Source organism: Equus quagga, chromosome 21 (assembly GCF_021613505.1).
Source record: "Equus quagga isolate Etosha38 chromosome 21, UCLA_HA_Equagga_1.0, whole genome shotgun sequence".
Classification (NCBI taxonomy): Eukaryota; Metazoa; Chordata; class Mammalia; order Perissodactyla; family Equidae; genus Equus; species Equus quagga.
Genome location: NC_060287.1, coordinates 30718748 through 30744506, shown reverse-complemented (window position 1 = coordinate 30744506; position 25759 = coordinate 30718748). Strand labels below are relative to the sequence as shown.

Here is a 25759-nt window from a genome sequence, read left to right as displayed (position 1 = left end):
AGAGTTCCATTTGCCTTTCTGAATCAGAGTTCGGGGTGATATTCCTTTGCGAGCGCGGATTGCCCCGAGATGAGTCTGACTTTATTAGTTTGTGTCCTTTGTTCAGAGCACCAGGGATGGGCTATGAAAGCGCACACGGCTCTTATCTTCAAAGGTCTCCTTTATGCTGCCAATCTCCACCTCAGCAACCTGCGCTATTAATCTACCACAATCCCAATTAGTTCACATCAAGGTCAGTGCTTTGCAGTGTGAGAAATGGCTGCAGATTCCAGTGGACAAATCCCTCTTGTGTAGCTCTCACGTGAAAATGAGGGAGAAGACTGTGGCAGGGGAATTAGATGAGAGAGGGAGCTGTGTGATCCCACAGAAGAAACTAATAGCGACTCTCCATGCCTCCCATGTCAGAAAAATCCAATTATTCTAAAGAACTGAAAGCTTGCATAGGAACATCGCATCCAAGGAGGAAAGAGTCTGGATTCTTCTTCCTCACTCTGTTGCCCCGATAGCAAATATCTGAGTCATTTAGCAGTTTTCAAAAAATAAAGAGAAGCATAAGGAAGCTATTTCTTGGGGGCTTTTTATGTATGGAGAAGCCTTGAGTTTAACAAGTATAATAAACACCACTCCAAAAATGTGTCTACAAAACATAAACCAGAGCTGGTGAGCCTTATGGGGTGTTGTGTTCTAGGAATGAAGGATGATGCTGAGCTCAAAGCTGCCAGTCTCTCTGAGGCCACCAACAGAACAGACAGTAAATCCGTGAATCGCGTATGTCTTATTACTCCAGTGGGGGACTGGGGGAGGTAAGGCCCCTCCTTCTGTAAAGAGAATATGCTTCCTGGCTTTGTCATTAGTTCTGGCATAGCAGAGTGGGAGGAATAAAGCGGTTCAAGTGGAATGGCAGTGCCCTTTTAGAGGGAGAAATTTGTGGTTATGTACATTCAGAGACCCTCCCCATAGTTTTGTGGAAGTTCAGAGTGTTGGAAGGGATGGCCAGGAACCACACAGTGCTCGCTGTGCTGTTCCCTCGAGGCAGGCACTGGGCATTTGTGCCCCTGCAAAAGAGAGGATGCTAGAGGGGGCGCAGAAGGGGCGACTCCTTGAGGGGTTCTGACTCCCACCCCTGGGAATTCCAGGAGCCTGAGCCTGATGTGGGGGAAAGGAAAACAAGAAGAGGGTGCAAGTAGAGAGAGAAAAGTTGTGACAGGACAGAGTGGACAGGAGAGACGCATGAGGGGAACAGGAGAATGCTGAAGCAACACTGGTTTAGCAAGCAAGCATGTATGGAGGGGGCTGGGCACTTCCGCTTGCTGGAGTTATTCCACTTCCTTTGTCAGAATATTCTTCTTCAAGCTGGGAGCGTGGAATGGAAGCTCTTAAAGGAAGAGCTGTTGCTATTCAACATAAGTCCTCATTAGGTAAAGAATGATGCGTCCTTGATTTGCAAGACTCAGCTTTGGGATTTCTGTGCTGTGGCCGCGATGCAGCTGCCTTCTGCGGTGAGGACGTGGTCCTTTCTCTGAAGGAGGCAGGTGCTCAGCGGGAGGAAGGGCTTATACATCATCTTAGCAGTCTGCATACAACCCTGCTGGAACAGCACAATGGCGCACACATTGATTTTGAGACCACATTTTCCCCAGTGAGGGCCTTGGGGACATTTTGCACCTTGGAGCTCTGGCTGGCTAAGGAAGGTCCTAGTGGCTCCGTAGGGCTGAGCCTCTCCCCTCCTCACATGGAGCACTAGCCGGCATGGATGAGAAACCTGTGGCAGGCGGCACTGGGTGGGTGCTCTCTGGACACAGGCTCTTTTTCCGAAGGCACAGGGGAGAGAAGCCATGTCAGGTACTGCACTAATGATGATGGAGCTCAGGATCACATTTCATCCTCCCTGCAGCCCCTCCTCACAGGTGGGGAAACTGAGTCTCCAAAGGCTCAAGTCACTTGCGTCAGCGTGCAGTGAGGGGCGAGCTGGGGGCTCAGTCCTGATGTCTCAGACTCCCAAGCCAGGCCCTTGCTCAAGTCCTTTCGACTCCCTGAGGGACAGCTCAGGGACAAGGTTTCCAACCCTGGAAATGTTTGGGGCCAACACAAACCAAAGGCTAGTTAAGCATCTTTCATGTTCTCTTTCCGCACTCTCTAGATCATATTGTGTTCCATTCTCTTTTTCCCCATTCATATGAGTTCTTCTTCTGATTTTATTAGAATGCCATGCTTCAGAGTTGGCCGCTTAAAACGCAAGTGCGTGGCGTAAAATCCAGTAAGGATGCATTAGAGCCCATGTCACATGGGAGCAGAAGACAGAGGTTCTGGAAGGGCTTCAAGCCACTCTAAAATGTGTCAGACACTCTAACATTTTACAAAACCACAAAAGTGCTCATGTAAAAACTCAAAAACTCGAGTTGCAGCTAGGAGAACGCACAATTGGACAGACATGGTCAAAGTGGCAGGCAGGGCGGCCTCGGATCTCTCTGCCCCACGCCCCCAAAACCTCTCCCACCAGAAGCCTGTCCGATGCCGGGGGTTGGCTGGAGGGCAGCATGCTGGGACAGAGAGCTGGGGCTACAGAGCTGGATGAGGTGTTCTCAAAGGAAGCCAGACTGCAGAATGACGGGAGAGAGACCTGTTGTGCGCCAGATCTCGTTCTGAGCTGGGCTCAGGAGCGTATTCTCCAAAACAGACAACTCATGGGGCAGGGGTCAGTCCTCTTACAGTCCCTGCAGTCCCAAAGATAACATCACTCCTTTTTTTCTTGCCTGCTGCCACCCTGAGGCATTACAAGGACCCTGGCAAAGCCTCGGCCATGTTACTTAATAGGATCTGCCCAAGGGACGGCTCTTACTGGATCTACTTAGTCGGAGAGATCACTGGTGCCTCTCTGCGAAGTCCCATGGGCTTCCCCGTCATCAGCACCTGGCCTTCCATGGCCACTCTGGACTGCGGCTTGGCTCTGACGGTCTCCCACCCTGGGCCATGGAACGAAGACTCTCAAACCTGCACAGTCCTCTTTATAGCCTCTGCTACCCTCAGTGGAATGGTCTTTCAGAAAATTCTGTTTCTTTAGCTCTGGGCAATCCTGGGCCACGCTGTGCCTCTCCCACTGTAGCTTCCCACCTTGAGGTGTCAGTCGTTTGTCTCCTCATCCCTCACAGAGCAAGGGCCCTCATTCTACGCCAAGTGCCCAGTCCCAAGCGAGAGGCTGCCTGGATTTCCCAGCCCTCGACACAGTATTTCTGGCTCATCCCTTTCAAGGAACTAACAAAGAAGGCAAAGATGCCGGAGAATGAGTGGATGGGAACAGAAAGCCATCTTTACCCTCCGTATTTTGAGGTTTTTGTTGGAGGAGAAGAAAATGGAGGAATGGATGGAAATTAGCAGGGTGGTCGTGGAATAACTGGAACATGCCCCGTAAGGGCCTGGCCTCACAGGAATCTATCCAGCCTCTCTGTAGGATCAGTTCAGGCCTTGACAGTGTGTACAGGGGGCTGAGGGGCAGAAAACCTTCACAGGAAAGGCGTCTGCGATGGATGTTTGTTGAACGAAGAAGGGAAATCATTCGTCTGCAAGGGAGGGCAGAGCAGAGAGCAGAAGGTGCCTTCTCTTCTCTCAGAACCACGATCCCTCCGCCCCGTGTGAACTGAAAGCCGCTCTCCCTCGGACTGAGGGAGATTGTGCCGGCAGACAACAAGAGGTGTTATCAAAACCCCCGTCTCTTCTAGAAGCCAGTGACTTATCCCTGAACCCTTCCTGGGAGACAGTGGTGCCTGAGTCCAGAGCCTTTTTCCAGACGCATCTCAGGCTGGTCTGGCCGAGAGGAGAGGCTCCTGGAGAGGGGTGAACTGTTTCCCCTGGGAACTGTCTGGCAACTCTAATGAGGAAGAGCGCTTTGCATTTATGGAGCGCCTTTCATCTGCGGCTCTCAAAGCTGCGCCGCAAACATTAATTAACTCTCACACCTGTGAGGCAGGTGAGTCTGGCTGCCCCCATTTTTAGAGATGAGGAAACAGAGGTTTGAGAGGAAAAGCACTGTGGTGAGCCACCAGGGTTGGGGGCGGCTCTGATCTTAGGAGCCAGCCTTCTGGATTCCCAGCGCCCTGACCGCAAAGCCACGAAGCCTCCCCACTCGGAATGTGGGTCCCAGGGGCAGTGAGTGGTGGAGACGTGGCCACACAACTCCCTTCTTCCCTCCCGCAGGCAGCCTGCCACCTCCCAGGCCCGCGGCTGGCTGTGAGGACGGGATCCCTCAAAACCCTAAAGGCCTTTAAAACAGTCTCCCCGGGCAGGTCTCTGCCCCAGCTTGGTGCTGGATGCTTCCCTTCAAAGTAATTGCTGGAACAATGAATGCATCTTAGCTGTACATGACTAACCAAGATGTCTGCAGCCAGCAGAGACAAGCGGTTGGCAAATACCAGAGCTCTTTCACAACCTCTCTTTTTCCAGGATCCAGAGCTGGTGGGAACTGGCTCTTGGTATCATGAGATTTCACTGATAGCGACGACTGCTAATCCAGCGTCTGCTACTTCGGTGCACTTGTGGGTGACTGCGATTCCTGCCTGTTGTGCTGTGTTGCATTTTTACTGCCTCGGCCAGAAGAAACAGCACGAGAGACACTGGGAGACAGTGGAACTTTCAGGGAAGTTCTCTGCTTTTTCACAGCCGAGAATTACGCAATGCCCGGGGCCATGAACACTGGTATCCCACAATTCTGAAGGAAGCAGTGAAGCATCTGGGGGCACCCTGTCTGTCTGTACTGGAGTCCGGCTCTTTCTTCCCAGGGGTCCCAGACGGGGAGATGCAAGCCACCACTGGGCTCGCCCTGACACATCACCCTGGAAACTGACTCACATCTCTGAGTCCTGAGTCACATCCTGTTGTGTGTTCTGAGGCATCCAAGAGGGCATTACACCAGCTACCCATGACTGAGGTGAACTTGGAGGGCACCCTGGGAACTGCCCTGTCTCTCCCAAGCTGAAAGAGGGAACCAATCCTCCAGGGAAAAACCAGGGCGGCCCGAGGGTTTATATGTTCACCGAGCAGGTCAGCTTTTTTAAAAACAGACGCTGGGGGCCCATGGCAGGCATAACTGTCTGCTCTTTGTTTTTAACTGGCTCTGAAAGGTGACTGAAAGACCTGGTCTTTAAAGATATCAGCTGGCTAGCCAAGGAAAGGGCCTTCTAACTATAACAACCAGCAGGAGAGCACCATCAGCCCTCTCCTGGCCCCAGGCTGAGGGAAGATGTCCCAGCGCACATGGTACTGTTGGAAACCAGGGTTTGAGGGTAGCTGTTAAAAAGCCCATAGAGGTGGGTGGTCAGAGTAGAACCAGGACGTGTCTCTGGCCATCCTCTCCTGTGGCCTGGTGGGATTGTGAAGACCAAGCATTTTAAACTTTCCAAAGAACGGTTTTTGGTTTTGTTGATTTTTTCTGTTACTTTCTTATATTCTATATTGTTGACTTCTACTCTAATTTTTATTATTTCTTTTCTTCTGCTTGCTTTTGATTTGCAGAGGTCTTTTTCTCTAGTTTCCTAAGGTGGGAGCTTAGATTCTTGAATCTGGATCTTTCTTCTTCTCTAATGGTTGCATCCAATGCTATAAATTTCCCTCTAAGCCCTGCTTTTGCTGCATCTCACAAATTGTGACAAGTTGGATTTTCATTTAGTTCAAAATACATTCTAATTTCTCTTGAGACTTCTTATTTGGCCCAGAAGCATGTTGTTTAAGCTGCAAATACTTGGAGATTTTTCCAACTATCTTTGTGCTATTGATTTTTTAGTTTAAATCCATGTGGCCTGAGAATATATACTTTGTATGGTTTCTGTTCTTTTAAATTTGTTAAGGTGTGTTTTATGGCCCAGAATGTGGTCTATCTTGGTGAACATCCCCTGTGAGTGTCTGAAGAATGTGTATTCTGCTGTTGCTGGATAGAGTATTCTATGAATGTTAACTAGATCAAGTTGGTTGGTAGTGCTGTTCAGGTTAACTATGCCCTAATTTTCTGCCTGCTTGATGTATTAAATACTAAAACAGGGATACTGAAGTCTTCAACTATAATAGGGTATTTTTCTATTTCTCTTGTAGCTCTATCAGTTTCTGGCCTATTTTTTTGATACTCTGTTGTTAGGTGCATTCATGTTGAGGATTGTTATGTCTTTTTAGAGAATTGACTCCTTTGTCATCATGTAACTCCTTTCTTTATCCCTGAAATTCTTCCTTCTTCTGAAGTCAGTTTTGTACAAAATTAATATAGCTATCCTGGCTTTCCTTTGTTTAGTATTGGCCTGGTATATCTTTCTCCATCCCTTTACTTTTAACCTGAATCTTTATTTTTAAAGTGGGTTCTCTGTAGACAACATATAGTTGAATCTTGTTTTTAACCCACTCTGACCATCTCTGTCTTAATTGGCGCATTTAGACCATTCACACTTAAAGTGATTACTGATATAGTTGGATTAATATTTGCCCTGTTTGTAACTGTTTTATATTTATTGCACCTGTTTTTTTCCCTTTTCTGCCTTCTCTGGCTTTAACTGAGTATTTTACATGATTCCATCTTATCTCCTCTCTTAGCATATCAATTACACTTTTTAAAAAAATGTTTTTGCTGATTGCCCTAAAGTTTTCAAAATACATGTATAATGAATGTAAGTTACCATCAAATTATACCACTTCTTCAATCCCATTTCTGTCATTACACTCATTCAATTCACTTATCCATATGTTATATCACCCAATACATTATTACTATTATCACTTCAAACAGACAGTTATCTTTTAGATCAATTAAGAATAGGAAAAATAAGACTTTTACCTTCATTTAATCCTTCTCTGATGTTCTCCCTTTCTTTATGCAGATGCTAGTTTCTGACTTATACTATTTTTCTTCTCTCTGAGGAACTTCTTTTAACATTTCTTGTGGGGCAGGTCTGCTGGCAATAAATTATTTCAGTTGTTGTTTGTCAGAAAATGTGTTTATTTCTCCTTCACCTTTGAAGGATAATTTTACTGAATACAGAATTCTAGGTTGGTGGCTTTTTTCCTTCCAACACTCTAAATATTTACTACACTCTCCTTTTGCTCACATGGTTTCTGAACAGAAGTCCGAAGAAATTCTTATCTTTGTTCCTTTCAAGGTAAGGCATCCATTCCACCTCCACTTCTGGTTTCTTTCAAGATCTTCTCTTTGTCTTTGGGTTTGCTGCAGTTTCAATATGATATGTAATGTATGAAATGAAATGAAACGATATGAAATGTAGATTATTTGGTATTTATCTTACCTGATATTCTCTGAGCTTCCTGGATCTATGGTTTGGTGTTGTCATTAATTTTGGAAAATTCGCAACCATTAATACTTCAAATATTTCTTCCACTCTCTTTTGTCTCCCTTTTCCTTCTGCTACTTTTATTACATATGTTAACTTTTTGAAATTGTCCCAAATTTTGTGGATTTCCTGTTTTGGGGGACTTTTTTTTTCTGTTTTCTCTTTACCTTTGAGTTTTGGAAGTTTCTATTGGCATATTTTCAAGCTCATTGATTCTTTCCTCAGCCATGTCCAGTCTATTGCTGAGCCCATCAAAGGCATTTCTCATTTCTGTTACAGTGTTTTTCATTTCTAGAATTTCTTTTTGAGTCTTAGAGTTTCCATCTCCCCACTTACCTACCCATCTGTTCCTGCATGTTGTCTTCTTTTTTCATTAGAGCCCTTAACATATTAGTCATAGTTAAATTCCCTGTCTGGTAAGGCCAAAATCTCTGTCAGATCTGAGTCTGCTTCTGATGCTTATTTTGTCCCTTCAGACTGTTTTCTCATGCCTTTTGGCATGTCTTGTTATTTTTGTTTTTGAAAGCTGGACATGATGTATCAGGTAATAGGAACTGAGATAAATAGGCTTTTAGAGTGAGGTGGTATGTTCATACAGTCTGGAGTTGGGCTGTGTTTAATGTTTTCTTAGCTGTAGGTGCCAGAGGCTTCAAATTCCTCTAGTGTCTTTGTTTTTGTCTCCCGTGTTGTCTTCAGGCTTCCCTAAGAGCTCCTCCTTAAATGGTCTGTGTCTTGCAGCTCTTTCAGCTGTAACCCGTTGTTATTAAACTGGATCACATGAGAACCTGGTGGAGTTCCTGAATGAAAAACTCCAAAAGTGTCTCCACCCCACTCCATATACACATGCACAAGCCTGCAGCCCCCAGGATTTCCCACTTTCACATTAGTCTATATTCGGCCTCCAACAATTTGTCAAAATTACATGTTCATACCACTTTATGGCTCCAGTGGCTTCTTCTCCCAGTAAGCAGACCCCAGTGTAATTCTCTGTTACTTGCCTGCCTCTCAAGATTTTGGGGTGGCAGTTTGCCCTATGACCTCAATTCTCCAATAGATCCAAGAAAAGTCACAGATCATCAGTTTGTTCAGCTTTTTTCTCGTTGTAAAGATGGAAGTGATGACTCCCAAGCTCTTTACATTTTGGAGCTAAAATTGGAAGCAGCAGAACATTCTGACATGAATTATCTGACAGGGTCATTTTTTACTCTGGAGACTTTTTTTTTTTTTTTTGGTGGAGAAGATTGGCCCCTGAGCTAACATCTGTTGCCAATCTTCCTCTTTTTTTAAAATCTCCCCAAAGGCCCAGCACATAGTTGTATATCCTAGCTGTAAGTCATTCTAGTTATTCTATGTGGGATTCCACCACAGCATGGCCTGATGAGCAGTGCTAAGTCCATGACCAGGATCCGAACCAGCAAACCCTGGGCCACCAAAGCAGAGCATGCAAACTTAACCACTTGGCCATGGGGCCAGCCCCTGGACACTTTTTGATATTGCTGCATCAAAAGGTAAGAGCATGGGCCAGCCCCAACCCAGTGGCATGGTGGTTGAGTGTGCACACTCTGCTTTGGCAGCCCTGAGTTCATGGGTTCAGATCTTGGATGTGGACCTATACACTGTTCATCAAGCCATGCTGTGGTTGGGTCCCACATACAAAATGGGGGAAGGTTGGCACAGATGTTAGTTCAGGGACAGTCTTCCTTAAGCAAAAATAGGAAGACTGGCAATGGATGTTAGCTCAGGGCAATCTTCCTCACCAAAAAAAAAAGGTAAGAGCCTTCTACTTTCTTATCAAGTGAATTATGCCACAGATACCTCTGAACTCATAACTAGCCTCAGCCCCACTTATCCCTTACTTCCCCCCTTCTTTGAGCTCATTTCAAATGGAAGGGAGTGGGGCTCAGGAATGTGGAGAGGGGCTGGCCATGTGGTTGAGTAGTTAAGGTCGTTCACTCTACTTTGGTGGCCCGGGATTTGCTGGTTCAGATCCTGGGTGTGGACCTATGCACCGCTCATCAAGCCATGCTGTGGCAGCATCCCACATAGAAGAACTAGAAGTACTTACAACTAGGATATACAACTATGCACGGGGGCTTTGGGGAGAAAAACAAAAAAGAGGAAGCTTGGCAACAGATGTTAGCTCAAGGCCAATCTTCACACACACACAAAAAGTACGTATCTTCAAAAGAAAAAAAGGAATGTGGAGTGTGTTTTCCTCATTTTTTGATGACCAAAGGGCTAAAAATAACCCATCACAAAATGGCCTCAGTAACTGGCTGCATCAAAACATACGTAACCTGGAAAAAACAGATGCAGAAAGGCTCAAATTTAAACTTTCTAATCCAGTAGTTTTTTCATAGAAACATAAATTGGTTGAGATTGAATCTTCATCTTCTTCATCTTCACCCCAATTCTGCAGTTTTCTTCCCCCTTTACCATCTAATCTCCTGAGTCCAGTTCCTCTCCAGTGCTGAAGGCTGTCAAGCCCTTTGTAAACAGAAAGGTATCACCTGAGCCTCATCCTGGAGCAGGTGTTTGTGGCCTTACCAATAAATATCAGGTAAGTCCCTTGGCATGGATTTCTTTCCCTTTTTAGTAATAATCATAAAAAATCAGTCAGACGGGCCGGCCCCAGGGCCAAGTGGTTAAGTTCGCACGCTCCGCTTCAGTGGCCCAGGGTTTCGTGGGTTCAGATCCTGGGCGCAGACATGGCACCGCTCATCAAGCTATGCTGAGGCGGCGTCCCACATAGCACAACCAGTAGGACCTACAACCAGAATATACAACTATTTACTGGGGGCTTTAGGGAGAAGAAGAAGAAGAAAAGAAAAAGAAGATTGGCAACAGATGTTAGTGCAGGTGCCGATCTTTAAAAAAATTAGTCAGACACATTGAGCATTTAATATGGCCCAAAACTGTGATACTTCCTTTATATATAGCTTATCTCACTTATTCCTGTTATTCTTTGAAGTAGGAAAAGTATGGATCAGAGAAAATAAGTGACTCACCCAAAGTCATGTAGCTAGTTTACGGGGAAGGCAGGATTCAAACCGAAATCGGTCCATGACGTAAACTAGGTGCTTTCCTAGCCTGCTCCTCTCAGAGGCAGAACACAAGCATGCAATAAATACCACTACGGTTCTTAGCTCAAACGTAGGAACAGCTGTTTGCAAGTCCAGATTAGGCAGATAATCCAACAGTTTGCCCGGATACAGCCCATGGTCCCCCATAGCTGTAACTCCCTGAAGGCAAGGACTCAAATCCATTCACTGCTGAGTCCCCAACATGGTGGCCCTGGTAAAGCAAAAATGCTCCTTGGCAACATGAATGAATGAGGAAATGAATAACTTCATGAACTTATGAATGAACGAATGAATGAATGAAGCAACTCTCAGCATGATTAATGCAATAGGAAGAAGCCTTTCCAAGCATCATATAGTCCTGGGATCTTCACTAATATCACACTATAAGCTCCAATGGGGCCAGGACCATACTGGTCTTATTCATCACTCTCTTACCAGCTAAATTAGCACATGCCTAGCACATAGGAAGTTTTCAATAAACTTCTGTTCTTTTTGATGGATTGACTTGTCAGAGGCAATCCCTTCAAGAACAAGTAGCCCTACTCTCTGGAGAACGACTGACTGTGGTTCTTTTCCTCAACTTATGACTTCTGGATAACCCCCACCTTATCCCTGTCTGCTTCCCTTTCCCAGAATGCACATATTTATTATTACAAGCCCCATTCTTCACCCCACACCTCCACCTGATTATTCTCTGACTGTTTAATATACAAGATAAGCAGAGAAGCACTGTGTATGACCTATTTGAATTAGAATCCTGTTCTGTCATATTGGAAGGGGCTAAGAGATCATCTCCTTTCAGAGATGAGAAGAAGAAAATGTGAGCAAGTAATCCAGGGTCACCACGCAGACAGCCCCAGAGGCCACTTCTCCTGCCTCTCAGTCCAGTGCTTGGGGCAGCCCACAGCACTGCCATCTCTATACTTGCCTTCATGCGTTCACACTGGCCCCATGAGAGCAAGGACGGAAACTGAATAGTAAACTCGGCAGACACCATATTACTGGCCCTCAGTGTTTTGTTCTGGTTTGGTTTGGTTTGGTTTTTGGTTTTTATTAATAATACACATAGAAGAAAATACCCAAAAACGACATGAGAAGCTTGCCACCACCACCTTCTGGCCCACCACTGGCAATGAACCCAAGGATAGTTCCCTGCGGTCACATGAATGAAAACTGATCGCCGAGGGGGCCTTTGAGTCTTTAGTGCTCTGCCCCCTCTAACACTGGAAAGCTAAGTTGGGGTGGGAAGGAAGATGTTGAATCTAAAACCCTGTGTTAAAAAAAAACAACATGGAACTTGGACTTTAATCATAAAGATCATTTTACCAAAGCATATTTTTAAAAGGCTGTGAAACATTATGCAACGTTCGCATGGTTTAATTATGAGTTTAGAAAAGCCTAGCACAACTTTTTCACTACAGTAAAACATGACAGAGCATGAATCATGGCCTAATACTTTATGCTTACTGTGGTTTTAGACATGGGGTTGGGGTGCTGGGCTGTCTACACAACAAGGCATGAATTCTGTACCGCAATTCACACCCCGGAGGGCTTTATGACAATTATAAAACCTCTTTTGTTTGCTTTATAAATGATTAAAATAGTTGAGTACTATATATTCACTTAGCAAACGTGTGTATCTAGGACATATGCAGGTCTTAGAGAAAATATGAATATACAATTTTTTTTCACTTAGAGCAAAATACTTGTAGTAACACAAGAATATTGAACAATCTGCTATTGCTATTTGCTTTCAATTATCAGGAAGATTGTTAGCTGTAAGATCATGCAGGATCTCTGACTGTGGTTGAACGTTTATTTTCCACTGACTTTAGAATGGACCAGCTCTCTTATCACTTACCATCTCCTCAAATTTTCTAAAATTCAGAATGAAATGAAGACGTTTCCTTAATGTAGATTTCAAAGATCCTAAGTTAAAATATTTGCCCAGATTTCTCAAACTTTTTTAAAAATTCAGTTATTTTAAAGAAAAGAAATAGGTTAGTATGAGGGACAGTAGGGGCTGTCGGGAGAAGAGCGAGGAGGAAGCCTGGGGTCTCCAAATGCCTGATTCTCTTGTCCACTATGACAACTTCAAAGAGAAAAAAAGAAAAGGCAAATCTTGCCTGCCGGAAATGAAAAACCCCTGGAGGGAGCAGATCTGAATATTTTATAATGGGTAGGAATAACTCATTTCCTTATGTCATGGCAGAGACAAAACCTACACCCAGTATTTTCCCAAGGAACTTTGCTCTTTCTAGATATACTCCCAGCATGAGGAAGCCCTGGCCATGAAGACCCTGGGGAGGTAGATGGTTCGCCGTCAGCCTTGCCCACAAAGAACGGGGGACACAGAGAATATTAATGTTCAACCCTAAAGAAATGTAAAGCTATTTTGTGGTGGGACAGTGTTCAATTTAAATTTCCTCAACATTTTGCCTAAGAATAGAAGGGGTTTTTTCCTCCTCCTTTTCGTCTGTCACAGTGTGATGCTTCTGATGTCTAAGACTTCTGTGAATGCTGCAGTCAAATTTACAAAGACCATTTTACCTAACTCTTCTGAAGTCAGACTTTCGTCTCTTCTCTATCCCAGCCCTCTTTTAACAGCAGTCTATAAAATACTCGCTCAACATTCGACCCTGTAAAAGTTGCAAACTGGAGGTCTTGAAAAGGAGCGGGTCGCCTCACTTGGTCTGGGTGATGGAGCCAGCTCTCTGCTGCTGGGTTTGTGAACTGGTCCTCAGGCCTCATTGCTAGTTTCCCAGCGAGAGCTTTGCTGTGGTTCTTGGAAGAGAATCCACCTAAATATAAAACATGTAAAAGCCCATGGACTATTTTTGCCAAAGGTACAAAAAAATACCGAAATTCCATGTTCTTTTTTTGCTTACGAAGTACAGATAGGTGACCACCTGAGTTTATAAAGTGTTTATGATGGTGCTAATTGTAATTATTCGTAAGGCTGTAATTGAGCGGTCAATACCTGCTGTAAGTTCAACAGTGTGAACATAAACACTCCTACCTGGAAAGCATAATCAACTCCTCTCATCATTATCGTCATGATTCCATAAAACCTTTGGAAGGAACAGTTATCAGATGAAAGTATTCAAGAATCAAACACAAACTATATTTCAGTATCTTTTGGGGGAGAAATCATAGAACAACACCAAATACTTAAGTAGGCTTACTGAACACTGGTAAACAGGCCACAGACATGTATAACATATTTAAACAAAGGTGACTACAGTCATATGCCACATGACGACATTTCAGTCAATGACAGATCACATATACAAAGTGGTACCATAAGATTAGTACCTAGTTGTGTAATAGACTATACCAACTAAGTTGGTGTAAGTATACTCTATGATGTTCGCACAATGGTGAAATCGCCTAAGCACATTTCTCAGAACATATCCCCATCAAGAGGCAGTGCATGACTGGAGTTTCTTATTAACAGACTTTTTATTTTTTTAAATCCCGCCCCACTCTACATGTAACTGACCTCCCTGATTCTCTGCAGATACAAGGCAGATCCAGCCATCCCCACCGTGGTCCTACGATCAGTCCTACCAGTACCTGGGATCGATCACCTCCCCTTCTGTACACCCAGCAACACCCATCTCGCCTGGACGGGCCAGCGGCATGACAACCCTCTCTGCAGAGCTTTCTAGTCGACTCTCAAGTAAGCTGCTTGAAAACACACTCTGAAGTCACACTAGGGTGGAAAGTTCGGGAGACTAGAGGAGATGCATGAAGGGGTTGGCAGTCATTTTTAATTGGATAAAATATGTTTTAAAGACAAGGTTGTCTATCTCTAAGTCCTACACCCATGCACTGATTTTCCTTGACACCCAGAGGCAGAGATTATGGATGTGGAGACGGAAGTGGCTTGCAGAAGTGGGTTCCTTGGAGGTTGCTCACATTTGGCAGGCAAGGGTGGCAGCTTGAGGGTTAATAATATAAAAGGCCAACGTAGTCTGCTTCTAGAACTCAGACGGGACTGGTCCAGCTGGTGGGGGTGAGCTTTCACAGGGCACGTGAACAGCACACTGGGGTGCATGTGGAATGGGAAACAAGGATACCCCAAATGAGACATTTCCGACTAAGCTGCTCATACTGGGTTGGAGGAACAGAGTGGGAAGCTCAGGTGTTGTGGTTAGCATAATTGTTGTTAATACGAGCTCATTAAATATTAGTCATTTAACCTATGAGACCTCTGGGCTTGGCACTCACTCTTGCTCGTGGGCAGGGAAATCGGAGTTACAGAGAAAAATTCCTTTGTTGACAGCAAAAGAAGAAACTCCCTGTTTGGGGCTTTGAAATTGGAGCTGGACCAAACTGTGAAAATCCCTCAGAGAAGTTCAGCCTTACGAAGCCTGCAAACACGCTTCATGTGTGTTGGGGGGAGGGCGGCTGTTTTCGCTTTTCAGCTCTTGGGATCAGATTATAACAGATTAGGGGGAAGGGTAGGGGCAAAGGTGTCATGTCTGCCATTTTAAACACTGTATAATGTTGTGTTTTGCAGACAATGGTGCTTACCTGAGATTTCACCAATTGCTCTAGCTTCTTCTCAGAGCTTCAGAGAATACCTTCTCAGAGCTCCTCAACAGCAGCACCATTGCCATTTGGGGCCGGATAGTTCTTTGTCGTGGGGGGCTGTCCTGTGCAATGTAGGATATTTAGCACTATCTCTGACCTCTAGATGACAGTAGCAGCCCCTAATCATGGCAACCAGAATTGTCTCCAGACATTCTAAATGTCCCAAAGGCCAAAACAGTCCCCTAGTTGAGAACCACTGCCTTCAAGTATTCTTGGGCACTATAGTGAAATAGGAAAGCCAACATAGTTGCTCAGTTTTCACAGTATTTTTGGCCATTCATGCCAAGATTTTCATGGCACCTCCTGGGCGAAGGAGCTGAGGGAAAAGCATAGGAATTACGATGTCTGTCCAGCTTGTTGTTTTAGAAGTTCTGTTCCCTCAGGACTGGTTTGATTCCAAAGGCACTTGTCAGCTTTTATTGATTCTTCTCAGTGGCACTGCTCTGCCCACTGGCTATGGTCTACATCTGAAAGAATTACTGTTTTCCTTGGAAATGTCCCTGCTGTGGGTCTGTCCCTTGGAATTTATTATGTAAGTCTTTTGACTTGGTCACCACCCAAGATCGGCACCTTATAGTCCAAGAACCCTAGGGGCCAGCTGCTCCGGCTGACCAGTGTTCACAGGCAAGGGTGACTTTTTTTTTTTTTTTAAAGGAATGAGTAACATGTGTACTCCCAAATCTCATATCGGTTACACTTTTGAATAACCTAGGCTTCAATGACCCAGGGAGTATGGAAGGATATTTTATGGCACGAGGGTGTGAAGCAGATAAAAACCATGTCCCATTTTAGCACCCAAGAACGATCCTCTGCTGTCGTGGAGGGAGGACCAGAGAGAATTGCAGATGAGCTTTCGCCAGTGGGGGAGAACAGCGTGGACGCCTGCTCTTCAACTTGGCAGATCGCCCTCTGAGAAATCAAGCCTGGAGCACAGGCCTGAAAAGTGTTGTCCTAGGCTTGGGGGCAGGAGGGGGTTGGGACACATAAAAGAAAGTGGCTGCCTGGCCTCCAGCTTTGAGAACCCGACACTGCTCTGTGCTGGCCCTTCGTCTTAATCTCGCCTCCCAGCTCTGTGCTCTGCCCCCTGCCTGCCCCCGGCTCCAACTGGGCTTCCTTCTGCATGGGGCACTTGCACTCTGTCACTCTCTCTCTCTCCTTCCTTTGCAGACAGACTCCACACCTTGTCTGAAAAGAGTTGTCATCTGGAGGTTTTCTTTTCTTTTGCTTTTCTTCTTTTTATAAAAACATTAATGTTCAGCTGCCAACCTGGGAGACAGACAGCATGCATTAATCTGAGTCATGCAAAAGATCCTTTTAAGGCAGCCATTATCTGCTCCGGCTGTTTAATCCTTCGGGGGTAGTGGGAGGGGCCCACGTGGGGCTGCTTTTCTCCACGTCAAGTTGCGGAAGGAAGGCTTGAGCCGTCACAGCAAATATTTAGCCCCAGCGGTGGGGAAACATTTCCAACCAAAATACCTGAACCTCCTTAATCCCCAGATTTCCTACTCTTTAAAAGCTCCCTGTGAATACCAGGGGTCCCCACCTCTGTCCACACTGCTACTGAATAAGGGGGCACCAGGCCAGCCGAAAGGACAGATGAGCTATGGCTGGGTGGGTGAATCGTGCATGACTGGCGGCGCCTGGTAGAAGGTGTCAGACTAGACATAAGAATGGAAACAAACATTTGACTAGATCATTTGAATCTAAGCATCTAGAGGGCCGAAGTTGTTTTATTTTCAAAATGTGCATAAAAAGGATAATTTGACCAAATGGATGGTACTGTGTAGACAGAAGCAGAATCACAGGCAATATTTAAGATCTTCCAGATTTCTGCCCACAAGTGAAACTACTATTTCCCTCTGACAGCTGAGACTGTAACATCATCCCATTACTTATGTCCATGACAAACCATGGACTCACTCAGGATTCCAGTAACTTGGTCCCATCACCAGGTTACCACGTAGTAGCTGGAACAGACTGGCAGAGCATGTCCAGACATTGCCGTGAAACAGGGTGACCTTTCATTCATTTTCCCATGGATTCACCTTTTTGTCTCAGGGCAAGTGAAGCAGGAGGAATAATGGCCGGAGTCATTTATTTGTGTTCGGAGTATTGCATCAGATGACAACAAATTGATCGTATTGCCTAATGCTTTTCCTCCTGCCTCGGCTTCTCCCTAGACTATAGAAATCTAACCGGAAAAATGGAGTAAAGCTTTCTGTTAACACTCAAACATGTCACAGCTGTCCGTGGGAGCAAAAACAAGTGACATGGGGCTTGCTCAGAGATGGCTCCAGTGAGCGGGCAGGGACAAACACTGTGGAATGAGGTGCGGCCTGACTTCAGGACGAGCAGTGGCCATGGCAGGGCAGCTCTAGAACCTCTGTCAGTTTACAGCTTTTTCCCTGCCCACATGTCTGACTTGCTTTGAAAAGATTAACAGGAGTGTCTGTTTGAAAGTCAGACTCCTGGTTTCCTCATTAGTGGAGAGATTTGCTGCAGACTTCGGTTGTTTCTATAAACTTTAATTACCTCTCTGACGAGAAGTATATCCCTTCAGCACATTCGCCCCAAATTTACAGAGGAGCTCATTTGGAGGGAGGAAGGGACGGGAAGGGGAAGGGACAGGGGACAGGAGACAGGGGAGAGGGGAGAGGAGGCAGGGAGAGAAAGAGAGCGAGAACCAGAACACTAGCTCTCCCTGCTGGAATAATAGGCTTGAAATATGAGGAAGCTGATCAACAGCGGATGCCTTCCAAAAACAGATTAATCCACCCTGGTAGCTTTCCTTTCAGAGCAAGTTTTGGCTCCATCAAGTTTCTCTGTGGGCCAGAACACAAAAGGACACAGGCCACATGCCATCCTGAGCTGGGAGTTATTTTGTATGTTGATTTGAGAACTTAACAAATTTTAAAACATTTCGTTCTTGCCTCTGCTCTGTTTGGTTGCTGTCTTTTGGGTTTGCTGATGTAAAGGCTATAGTCCTGGCCTGGTCATTTAATGAACAATTCTGAGGAACAGAAAGTACCTAGGATGCCATTCTACATCTCCAGCGGTGGTTCTCATCGGGGGGTGATTTTGCACCCCCCTCACCCCTACCCCAGGGACTTTGGCAGTCTGGAGACATGGTCGGTTGTCACAACGCTGGGAGTGGGGGCACTACTGACATCTGGTGGGCAGAGGCCAAGGATGCTGCTAAACATCCTACAATGCACAGGACAGCCCCACACCACCCCAACAAATAACTATCTGGCCCAAAATGTCATGGTGCCACTGTTGAAAAACTCCGATCTACAGGACACAGGGAACCCTCCCTGGCACCCAAACCCCCTAGTAGTTCCCAAGGGCAGCCTGTGGTGAAGAAAAATGTAGAACGGCGTAGTGAAGGACAGCCAAAAGCAGATTGTGAAACTGTAAATGCATCCTAACGAAATGAGTTTTATAGACAAAGCTTTGCCATTCCTGGCAGAATTGCAACATGTGCAAAACAGGGAGTGGATAAGTCAAGGTCCTGCAGCGATTCATGTTAACAAACCAGTGAAGCACATATTAGAGAATATTAGGTGAAATCGAGGCTGTATTATTTCTAAAAATGTGGAACTAGTCTGAAGGTGGATGTCGGGGAGAAAGAGAGGTATTGGTAGCCACTGACATTCACTCACAGTCGCTTACTCTGGCATGCATTAGATTGAATCACAGGAAATTGCCAATATTTAACTGTTTGAAGCTTACAGAAATGGCAATTTCCTATGATTCAACCTAAATATTGTGTATAATGTATTAAAATGTTATATATTAATATTGTTGTGACACAATATCATAGGTATGATATATTCTATTAATATTAATCTATTAATGCATCCATTACACTAACAATTATTAATATTAATCTATTAACGCATCCATTACACTAGCAATTATGATAGAATGTTATATGGTGTTATTTATATATTGTTATAATTATATTAATATCATGGATTAAATTTATATTATCACTGGTATATTAATATATTGATTATATAAAGGGCTGGCAAACTTTTTTCTTAAAAAGCCAGATACTAAATGTTTGAGGCTTTCTGGGCCCTATGGTCTATGTCACGACAACTCACCTCTGCAGTGACAGCTCAAAAGCAGCCATAGGTAATACATAAAAGAATGAGTGAGGCTTATTCCAACAAAAGTTTATGTATGGACACTGATATTTAAATTTCATATAATTTGCATGTCAGGAAATATTAGTTTTCTTTTGGTTTTTTCCAACCATTTAGAAAAGTAAAACTCATTCTTAGCTTGTGAGCCATACAAAAGTTGGTGGCAGCTGGATTTGGCAGGTGGGTTTGCCAACCCCAGAATTATATCAATATTATATCTATATTACACACATTATGTCTAGACTATCTGTATTATATATTATAACCATACTACATTGCATACCACATTACATTACATCATATCATATATTACTATCTTCTATTACTAGAGATTATCATACCATCTCCCTGGGCAGCAGCATTCTGGGTAATCCCCCTGTCCCTGGGCAGCAGCATTCTGGGTAGTCCCCCATCTCCCTGAGCAGCTGCATACTGGGTAGTCTCCCATATCCCTGGCAGCAGCATTCTGGGTAGTCCCCATCACCCTGGGCAGCAGCATTCTGGGTAGTCCCCATCTCCCTGAGCAGCTGCATACTGGGTAGTCTCCCATCTCCCTGGGCAGCAGCATTCTGGGTAGTCCCCATCTCCCTGGCAGCAGCAATCTGGGTAGTCCCCATCACCCTGGGCAGCAGCATTCTGGGTAGTCCCCATCTCCCTGAGCAGCTGCATACTGGGTAGTCTCCCATCTCCCTGGCAGCAGCATTCTGGGAAGTCTCCATCTCCCTGAGCAACGCATTCTGGGTAGTCCCCGCCTCCCTGGGCAGCAGCATTCTCGGTATCCCTCCTGTGGGCGGGCCGGCAGCGGGAGGGGCGTGGCCTCCCTGAACTCCCATCTCACGATATTTCCCTCCCGCCCGCCCCACAGCGGCGCCGGACCTCACGGCTTTCGGAGACCCGCGCCAGTTCCCCGCGCTGCCCTCCATCTCAGACCCTCGCATGCACTACCCCGGCGCCTTCACCTACTCGCCCACGCCCGTCACGTCGGGCATCGGCATCGGCATGTCGGCCATGAGCTCAGCCACGCGCTACCACACGTACCTGCCGCCGCCCTACCCGGGCTCGTCGCAGGCGCAGGGCGGCCCGTTCCAGGCCAGCTCGCCGTCCTACCACCTGTACTACGGCGCCTCGGCCGGCTCCTACCAGTTCTCCATGGTGGGCGGCGAGCGCTCGCCACCGCGGATCCTGCCGCCCTGCACCAACGCGTCCACCGGCTCGGCGCTGCTCAACCCCAGCCTCCCGAACCAGAGCGACGTAGTGGAGGCCGAGGGCAGTCACAGCAACTCCCCCACCAACATGGCGCCCGCCGCGCGCCTCGAGGAGGCCGTGTGGCGGCCCTACTGAGCGCCCGCGCCGGCCGGCCTCCGTCCTCGAGGCAGCCAGGCCCGGCGTCCCGGGAGGAGCCTCCTCCAGGCCCAGCCTTCTGTTCTGAAACCCGCATGGGCCCGGCCACCTTCGGGGGGCGCGCGCCCCCGTGACCCCCGTGATCCCCCGGGGACCGGGGAGCTCGCTGGAGGCCGGGCCCCCAGGCCGCCTGCGCTTCTGAAGTCCGTGCAGCTCGCCAGTCGCTGTTGGCCCGTCTCCGAGTTTTCAAACCTGACACGACTTGAGGCCGTCCACGCCACCACCACGTGGACACGTTGTAAGGCAAACAGGAAGATTCCCAGAGGGAAACTGTGAATGCTTCTGATTTAGCAATGCTGTGAATAAAAGAAAGATTTTATACCCTTGACTTCACTTTTTAACCAAGTTGTTTATTCCAAAGTGTGGAATTTGCGTTGGTGGGGGGAGGGGCGGGGGGGGCAGAATGCAACTCATCCTGTTTGGCATCTGATTTCATATTTTTCGTTTTCTTTTCCAGCACCTTATAAATTGCAAAATGCGTATTTGCATTTGGGGTGGTTTTTATTTTTATATATATGAATTTCAGCTTGCTTCTTTCTTGCTTTGACAATTGAAAGAAATATGATTCCTTTTCCTGTAAGTTTTTATTTAACCTTTCATTTGGACTTTTGTGTAGTTGTTTTTTGAGGAACAGCTACGGCTTTGGGTCATTTTCAACTACTGTATTCCCACAAGGAATCCCTAGATATTTATGTATCTTGATGTTTAGACACTTACCTATGTGTTGATACTTTTTTTTATTATTTAAATGTGCTTATATTAAGAAGAAAAATATCAAGTACTACATTTTTTGGTTTTGATAGTAGCCAAAGTTAAATGTATCACATTGAAGAAGGCTGGAAAAAAAAGATGGGTAATGTGATCACTTGGTTATCTAAATATTGTTTACATTAAACTCCCTTTCATGTTAATCAAACGAGTTGGTAGCTAATGCAGCAATGTTTTTAAAAGGCTTTTTAGATACTGAGGGTCACTGCAAGGATCTGAAGTATGGAATTTTCTGCCAAGCTCAACAAAGGGTCTCATATCTGACTCCCTCCTTTCAAACAGAAAAGGTCAAATCCGGTTCCAGAGGGTTCAGGTAGATGCCAATAATTGCACCTCTGGGGAAGATTTCTTTTCTGCCTAGGGGTTTGCTCACTCCGTGGCCTCTTGATAATTTCAAACATGCTTTGTAACAAAACGAATCCAAAGTAAGCTGTGTGGAGGAGCAGTATCCCCATGGGAACCAAATGAATGAGTTTAGGGGTTCCTTAACTGCTGGATTCTGGGGTAGGAAGGAGATCATCTGAACACAGAGTTCAGATTTTTTAGTTCCAAGAAAATACTTCTCTTTGATACAGTACCTGTTCATTGACGCAGAACAAAACCTGTAGCTACCTGCAAAGGCTGGAAGTGGAAGGGACTAGATCAGGTGCCTTTGACCCCTGAAGGTCTCCAGCTGAATTGTCCTAGGGTGGGCCCAGAAGCAGGTCTGAAAAGCCAGTTTCCCTGTGTGCTCAGTGGAGTCTCCGGGGAGAGCATCGTCCCAACTGTGCAGGACCCCATCGCGTGCTGCTCGTTCACCACCCATTTTTGCGTTGGTATCACCTGGCTAAGACCCTTCCCTGTGGGGTACGTGCCCTTTTACCCATGCATCAGCATGACAGGGAAGATTCATGTCATTGCTGCCCATGGCTACAGTTCAAATGTATCCAATGTCACTGTAAATTTTATGGCACTATTTTTATTGGAGGATTTGGCCAGAATGCGGTTGTTGTACAACCATAAATACCAACTGCTGATTTTGACCTGTGTGTGCTCAAAACGATCTGGTTGTTATTTAATGTACCTCTTAAATTAGTTGAAACGATTTCAGGTCAACTCTGAAGAGTATTTGAAAGCAGGACTTCAGAACAGTGTTTGATTTTATTTTATAAATTTAAGGATTCAAATTAGAAAGATCTTTGGCTGCAGGCAGCAAAACAGCTGGACTTATTTAAAACAACTTGTTTTTGAATTTTCTTATATATATATATTGATTATTTGTTTTATACAGATGCAGTAGCACTTTGGTAAGAGTTAAAGAGTAAAGCAGTTTGTTGTCAGGCAGGTCATTCTTACCTAGAAAACAGCTAAAGCAGATCTTGGAGAAACTCAGAATATGTTCATTTTCATTTTCAACATAATTCTCCCTCCACAATTCCATTTCATGTTTTATTCTATATTACATTTTTGCAGCAAAATTACCCTCCAATTTAAAATTACCCGCAGTAAGCCTAAAAATTTTATTTCTGAAAAGGATCATTAGCCCATTTACCCCAAATTGAATTTAAATGTTCTTTTCAGGACATATTGCCATATCTGACCTGACAAAATGTTTGGAAAAAATGAAGGAAAAAAAATTTGCATTTTTCAGTTCAATTCTGGTACCTGAAGATATTCCAACTCAAAATCAGCCTAATGCCCTACAAGGAAATCAGATAATATCTCACAGTGAGTCTTCATTCTCAAAGCCAAGTATGAGGAGGGCTTGTCACCTTGCTGTAGACCCACAGGTTTGGCCATTCAGAGTTTCACAGACCCTTATCAGCATATATGGTATTTAATCGTTCCAGAGGAAAAGCGAAATCTTAGTTGTTTTGGAGATAGGTCTCATACGATGCTTTTTTTTTTTCCTGAGGAATTACATTCATTGCCTTCAGGAAAAATAAGGTGGTCTTTATATCAGGGAGACCCTTAAGCCAATAATGTCATAACTGGAAGTATCTGGGAGCATTGGCCCAAGAGAAGAAAGATTAAATAAGCCATTTCTTCTGCTTATTCATGCCCTTATTTATAATTTCCACATAGACACATTTCAGTTCTTATCATTTTTCTATCAGAAAATACTTATATTTCTCTCCCACTCCACCTCCCCAGTATCGCCCTCTTTCTCTCTTCCTCCCTGTCCTCCTTCCCGCCTTTCTATAAGGAGATAGCACATTCCCCCTCCCCCAACACCAAGTGTCCAGAACGCAAGGAACCGTAGTCCTCCTCCCTTTACCTAAAGGAACGTGGTGAGTCAGCCTTTCTCCTGCTTGTGGGTTTCTTCCAGCAGAACAGAGACATTGCCAACCATTTTGGATCTGCTTGCTGTCCAAGTGCAGCAACTGAAGCCTTCTCGGGCAAATTACAATCAGTGAGTTAATAGACAGCCTCTGTGCTGCCTAGGGTTTCTGTGCACATAAACAGAAATGCTCTGATTAGAAAGGAAATGAATGGGTTCACTCAAATGTCCTGCAATTTAGGATTGCAGATTTCTGTTCTTGAAATACCTATTTCCTTGGGACATTCCGTCCTGGTGGTTTTTATTTTTGGTGGTTTTTGTTTTCTGGAGGAATGACATGTTTGGGGTCTTTTATACATGAAAAATCAGTTTAACAATAATCTTGGAAAACATTTTTTACATCTGAACAAAATGCCTTTTTGTTTACCTGCAGGATAAAATTGTTTGGGGATTTTTGTTTGTTTGTCTGTCTGTCTGTTTGGAGTTTTTCCCCTCCCTTTAGCCAGATCAGTATTCATGAGGCTGATCATTTGGCATTTATTTTTCCTTCCAGAAGAGTTGCATCAACAAAGTTAATTGTATTTATGTATGTAAATAGATTTTAAGCTTCATTATAAAATATTGTTAATACCTGTAATAACTTTTTTCAATTTTTTGTGTGTGTTTCTAAAGACTTTTTCTTATGTTTGCTAAATACTGTAGACAAAAAAATGCTTCTTTCTACTTTGTTTATTTTAGACTTAAAAACGAGCTACTTTTTATTCACTTTTGTAAAGAGCTCATAGCATGGTTCCAATTTTTTTTTAAAGTTCACTTTTTGTTTTAGGGGAAATGAATGTGCAAAAAAAAAAGAACTGTTGGTTATTTGTGCTATTCTGGATGTATAAAAATCAATGGAAAAAAATAAACTTCCAAATTGAAATGACAGTATAACACATCTATTGAAAAAGTAACATTGGGAAATGCAGTCCTATTTAAAACAGGCCCAACCTAGTGTCTCTGTGCAGCAGTGGCTGGATCTGTTCACAAAGTATCCTGGAAATTTGTGTTTCTTTCTCCCTGGTACTGACATAGTGAACACTTCCTAAAAAGGAACTGTCAATCTTGAGTTTTAAACCAGATATGATATGAGAGAACACCCCAGAAGCGCCTCGCCAAGGTGTTTCTAGATAGCGCAGGAGACCAGGCACTCCATCGTACATGGGCCAATGCACGTAGTCAGAGTAGCTGCCCCGCCTCTGCCGGGAGCATTCGTCATGCCCAGCCTGTGCAGGGCAGCTGGACTGCTGCTGCCCAGGAACCATTGGAGCGTGTCTTTGTACCACAGTTTCTTCTGTAAATCCGATATCATAACTAGTGAATGGCAAATAAACAGTTTGGCAAGTACGTACACCATATCACATTGGTTTCGTCTTTCTCTGAGGCGGAGGGCTGGGAAGCCGCAGGAAGCCCACTGCAACATACAGGAAAATGCCTTCACAAGCAGCTCCTCGCAGGCTGTCGGTCTCCCAGCTGAAATCTGTGCCCTCTCCTCCCAGTGCTCCCAGCGTACCCTGGCTCCGGAGGGCATGATGAGGAAAGGCCCAGGCTCCTGGGGTGGCTTCTTTGGATAGGAAGGAGCACTGAAGCGTGTTGTAGAGCTTATTTAAAAAAAAAAAAAAAGAAAGAAAGAATTACGTGGAGTTTGCAAACACAAAGTGGAAAGAGTGGATGTTCAACCTGAGGTCAACTGCCCTCATCTCCCTCCGTTCCTGTAATTATAGGAGTCAGGCTGGAGGAGTGGACAGGAGATTTGTGAAAGAAGCCCTTCCCTCGCCACCACCCCTGTGCGAAGCATTATCAGTATTTCAGTCTCGAGATTCTGTGTGTGACCCAACTCACCTGCAAGCCAAGAACCACTGTCGAAAGCTCCTTCCCAGTTCTGTCACTGCCGTCTCATGGCCTTAAATGGTCTGCAGGGTGGCTACAAAGAAGGTCAGGAACCAAGGCCAGTGGGATCAAAAGAAAGGCTCTGATATAGGAAGGAATGGCTAACGAGCAGAGGCAGGACATGGTGGAAGAACCAGGCCATCTATATTCAGAGAGGGAGCCTAGGGGAGCCAGGTGTCAGCAGTCAGACTGCCTGGCTTTGAACCCCCTTCTGTCTCACACAAGGGAGCAATTAAACCAGTGGCTTAG

The 25759-nt window shown here is 45.1% G+C and overlaps 1 protein-coding gene across 4 annotated transcripts in view; it reads left to right on the top strand.

Moving 5' to 3' along the window:
- RUNX1 (RUNX family transcription factor 1) overlaps positions 1-24973 on the top strand; it is a 244831-nt gene extending 219858 nt beyond the window's left edge. For all 4 annotated transcript variants that reach the window (XM_046647979.1, XM_046647977.1, XM_046647978.1 and 1 more), the window contains 2 exons: positions 13923-14084; positions 20018-24973. In XM_046647979.1, the coding sequence (XP_046503935.1) occupies positions 13923-14084; positions 20018-20493 (638 nt within the window). In that variant the 3' untranslated portion in view covers positions 20494-24973. The remainder of the gene's footprint in view (positions 1-13922; positions 14085-20017) is intronic.
- Positions 24974-25759: the final 786 nt, after the last annotated feature.